We start from the raw sequence: 5,078 nt of genomic DNA on the forward strand, positions 1-5,078 counted from the left end.
TAAAGGGTTGAATGAGAATATGTACATCTAAGTATATGGATGAGCGATGGCCAAGCGACATAGGCAAGGTGCAGTAGATGGTATAAAAACAGTATATTGCATGTGATATGAGTAATGTAAGATATGTAAACATTATTAATGTGCCATTATTTAGTGGCATTTTATAAAGTGACTAGTGATCCATTTATTAATGTAGCCAGTGATTGGGTCTCAATGCAGGCAGCATCCTCTCTGAGTTAGTCAGCAGCTGCCTACATTGAGACCCAATCACTGGACACTTTAATAAATGGATCACTAGTCACTTTATACAATGCACATAATGCCATTTTAATAATGTTTACATATCTTACATTACTCATCTCATATGTATATACTGTATTTTATACCATCTACTGCACCTTGCCTATGTCGCTCGGCCATCGCTCATCATATTCTCATCCACCCCTTTAGATTTGTGTGTATTAGGTCGATGTTGGGGATTATTAGATTACTTGTTAGATATTACTGCACTGTTGGAACTAGAAGCAAGCATTTCGCTACACTCGCATTAACATCTGCTAACCATGTGTATGTGACAAATCAAATTTGATTTGATTTGACACGTCAGGTAGTCAGGAATCCGTCCAGGGCACACCAGGTAGTCAGGAATCTGTCCAGGGCACACCAGGTAGTCAGGGATCAGTCCAGGGCACGCCAGGTAGTCAGGGATCAGTCCAGGGCATGCCAGGTAGTCAGGGATCAGTCCAGGGCACGCCAGGTACTCAGGGATCAGTCCAGGACATGCCAGGTAGTCAGGAATCAGTCCAGGGCACGCCAGGTAGTCGGGGATCAGCCCAGGGCACGCAAGGTAGTCAGGGATCAGTCCAGGGCACGCCAGGTAGTCAGGGATCAGTCCAGGACATGTCAGGTAGTCAGGGATCAGTCCAGGACATATCAGGTAGTCAGGGATCAGTCCAGGGCACGCCAGGTAGTCAGGGATCAGTCCAGGATACGCCAGGTAGTCAGGAATCAGCCCAGGACATGCCAGGTAGTCAAGGATCAGTCCAGGGCATACCAGGTAGTCAGGAATCAGTCCAGGGCATGCCAGGTAGTCAGGAATCAGTCCAGGGCATGCCAGGTAGTCGGGGATCAGTCCAGGGCATGCCAAGTAGTCAGGAATCAGTCCAGGGCATGCCAGGTAGTCAGGAATCAGTCCAGGATTCGCCAGGTAGTCAGGAATCAGCCCAGGACATGCCAGGTAGTCAAGGATCAGTCCAGGGCATACCAGGTAGTCAGGAATCAGTCCAGGGCATGCCAGGTAGTCAGGAATCAGTCCAGGGCATGCCAGGTAGTCGGGGATCAGTCCAGGGCATGCCAGGTAGTCAGGAATCAGTCCAGGGTGTGCCGGGTAGTCAGGAATCAGTCCAGGGCATGCCAGGTAGTCAGGGATCAGTCCAGGGCATGCCAGGTAGTCAGGAATCAGTCCAGGGCATGCCTGGTAGTCAGGGATCAGTCCAGGGCATGCCAGGTAGTCAGGGGTCAGTCCAGGGCATGCCTGGTAGTCAGGGATCAGTCCAGGGCATGCCAGGTAGTCAGGGATCAGTCCAGGGCATGCCTGGTAGTCAGGGATCAGTCCAGGGCATGCCAGGTAGTCAGCAGCATGGGATAGTCAGCATGACCCGGTGGATTTAGGACAGGCACAGCCAGGAATCATCAGGCCAGTGTGTCCTCAGTTATAGAGAGAGAGAGAAACAGGGTGATTAGTAGGAGCATTCAGATCCAATTTGTTTCATTATTTATTGACTACTAATTACACTTTTCAGATTGCACAAGTTTATGACCGTATAATTTAAAAACCTGTAAACAAAACAATCATTACATGAATTTGGGGTGGCAGGAAGCCTAGTGGTTAGCACGTTGAATTTGAAAACAAAAGGTAAAAATCTGTCGTTCTGTCCCCAAACAAGGCAGTTGCCACTGTTCCTAGGCCATCATTGTAAATAAGAATTTGTTATTAACTGACATGCCTGGTTAAATAAAGGAAAAATATATAATTGCATATTGCATCTTGGGTGAAAAAGACATGTATTCTAATCTGGGTCAATTTTACTTCATAAATTCACTTCATAAATGTTTTCTTATTAATAATGTTCTGTAAATGAGTCCATCCAACAAATCCAATACATACTTTAAAACTGTATGTTCAGTAAGAACAATTTTTATTTTGAAACTATCAGATACGCAACATCCGGAATTAGCATTAGCATCTAGCATGGTGGTCTTTCATTAACTTCTTATGGCTCCAGGGGCAGTATTGAGTAGCTTGGATGAAAGGTGCATGAGGTGCCCAGAGTAAATGACCTGCTCCTCAGTCCCAGTTGTTAATATATGCATATCATTATTAGTATCTAAAACGGTTTGAATGATGTCTGTGAGTATAACAGAACTCATATGGCAGGCAAAAACCTGAGAAGAAATCTAAACAGGAAGTGGGAAATCTGAGGTTGGTCGATTTTCACCCCAGCCCTTATTGAATACACAGTGGGATATTGGTGATGTTGCACTTCCTAAGGCTTCCACTAGATGTCAACCATCTTTAGAAACTTGTTTGAGGATTCTGCTGTGAAGTGGGGGCTCATAAGGGCTGTTTGATCCAGGAATCTGGCAGATTGCCACAGGCTCTGAGGCGCGGTCACGAGAGAGTTAGCTCTCGTTCCATTGCTTTTCTACAGACATAGGAATTCTCCATTTGGAACATTATTGGCGTTTTATGTTAAAAACATCCTAAAGATGTATTCCATACATCGTTTAACATGTTTCTACGGACAGTAATGGAACTTTTTGACATTTCGTCTGCAACTAGGGAACGCGATTCATGACTTTGGATTTGTTTACCAAACGTGCTAACAAAAGTAGCTTTTTGGACATAAATGATGGACATTATCGAACTAAATCAAACATTTAATGTGGAACTGGGATTCTTGGGAGTGCATTCTGATGAAGCTCATCAAAGGTAAGTGAATATTTATAATGCTATTTCTGACTTCTGTTGACTACCCAATATGGCGGTTATCTTTTTGGTTTTATTGTCTGAAAGCTGTACTCAGATTATTGCATGGTTTGCTTCTTCCGTAACGTTTTTTAAAAATCTGACACAGCGGTTGCATTAAGGAGAAGTGTATCTATATTTCCATGTCTAACAATTATATTTTCATCGACATTTATAATGAGTATTTCTGTCAAATGATGTGGCTCTCTGCAATATCACCGGATGTTTTTGGGACAAGTGAACATAACGCACCAATGTATACTGAGATTTTTTTATATAAATATGCACTTTATCGAACAAAACATACATGTATTGTGTAACATTAAGTCCTATGAGTGTCATCTGATGAAGATCATCCATGGTTAGTGATTAATTTTATCTCTATTTGGGCTTTTTGTGACTCCTCTCTTTGGCTGGAAAAATGGCTGAATTTTTCTGTGACTTGGCGGTGACCTAACATAATCGTTTGTGGTGCTTTCACTGTAAAGCCTATTTGAAATCGGACACTTTGGTGGGATTAACAACAAGATTACCTTTAAAATGGTATATGTTTGAGGAATTTTAATTATGAGATTTCTGTTGTTTTGAATTTGGCGCTCTGCACTTTCACTGGCTGTCGTCATATCAATCCCGTTAACGGGATTACAGCCCTAAGAAGTTTTTACGAAAGTACGCATATTTCCCTTTTTTTTCATACTTCTCGCTATTAAATCCAGTGAAGTAGGAAATCAAAGCCTTTGCTACCTAAGTGGAGAATGTTTTAAGTAAGAACCGGTCAACCGGGGGGGGACACCAGTATACTATCGGCTGTACACACACACCGATGCCCAGCCGATAGTGGAGACCCATAGCGCCCACTAGCGGTTGCCATGGCTACTTCAGCATGCAGCTGGGAGGAAGAACAAAACACGCCATTAGAGCCTCAGACCCACTGTGAAGTGGTCATTACTATCGCTAATGAGTGCGCTATCTGTCCTCACATTAAAGTGGCTGCTAACGAGGCCTTGTTCATCATCTCTGAACAGAAAGGCATCAAATAATCCTATCTGTCTGTCTTCTTGCTCCCCGTGCATGCAGAGGGCCTAGCAGGGAGAGGAGACTCATCAGAGCACACCACGGACAAAAGGCTAAAGCCTCCAACAAGACGCTCTGGGGGCTCAGGGATTCTCTGGCCCTATAGCTTCCACTTGATCTAACTCAGGCACTGGCTCTCTCCACAAACTAACTCCACCACCAGTGCCACCACCAGAGCATGCTGGGTAATTGATGCCACTGCGTCGTATTGGCAGAGGGACACACTAGTCCATCTCAGGCCAAATGAAGGCTCTCCCTCTCTCTCTTTCAGTCCACTTAACCCTGTGACCTACCGTTCCACAGTTCTGGGCAGAGCCTTCTCCATTCTCCCTCAACAGACGGTGAGCTGTGATACAGGATGTGTGGCTATATGGTGTGAGTTCATAGTTTTGTTTAATAATCAGAACCATCTAAGAAAGAGAACAGAGAGTGAAGTGTCTCGTATGTCTCGTCTTTCTCATCTCAACCAATGTTCTCCACCATTCTATCTGTGGCTGATATCACAAGGTATTCTCACTACGGTCTTCGGTCTATCAGGTCTTATTTTATGGGGGATACTAAGTCAAAGGACATGGAGTACATGGAGTGCATAAGAACAGAACATGGTCAACAGTCTAGTAATGACTATTGTCATCCATCCTCTCATTCTTATTAATTAACTAATTTGGAAAGTAGAGACTCTTTCAAATCTTATTTGATTGCTTGAATTAGTTTTTTTTTTTTTAAACGGTTCAAGGGTCTGAGAAATTGATAAAGGTTTTCAAAGCACCACTATGAGCCCCAGATGTCAGTATCAGGACAACAGTGTTATATCGTCTGCCACAAGAGGGCACTGCAGCCAAACAGTTTTCCCTGTGATCCTCCAAGGTGCTGTCTGATAAAGACTACCCTCCCGATGGTTGCATCAGATAAACCTCCGTACATACTCCATAGGGTGCACAGATTCCACAACATTTATTATCTGTTCGATTCATTC

At 43.8% G+C, this 5,078-nt stretch overlaps 1 protein-coding gene across 1 annotated transcript in view; it reads right to left on the minus strand.

Annotated features, from left to right (window-relative positions):
* Positions 1-236: 236 nt before the first annotated feature.
* LOC121846587 (tetra-peptide repeat homeobox protein 1-like) overlaps positions 237-5,078 on the minus strand; it is a 12,683-nt gene continuing 7,841 nt past the window's right edge. Inside the window, exons 2-4 of the mRNA XM_042322732.1 lie at positions 4,396-4,468; positions 635-1,594; positions 237-251 (exon numbers count right to left, since the gene is read on the minus strand). Of these exons, the coding sequence (XP_042178666.1) occupies positions 237-251; positions 635-1,594; positions 4,396-4,468 (1,048 nt within the window). The remainder of the gene's footprint in view (positions 252-634; positions 1,595-4,395; positions 4,469-5,078) is intronic.

The sequence above is a fragment of the Oncorhynchus tshawytscha genome, linkage group LG05, assembly GCF_018296145.1.
Source record: "Oncorhynchus tshawytscha isolate Ot180627B linkage group LG05, Otsh_v2.0, whole genome shotgun sequence".
NCBI classification, from domain to species: domain Eukaryota; kingdom Metazoa; phylum Chordata; class Actinopteri; order Salmoniformes; family Salmonidae; genus Oncorhynchus; species Oncorhynchus tshawytscha.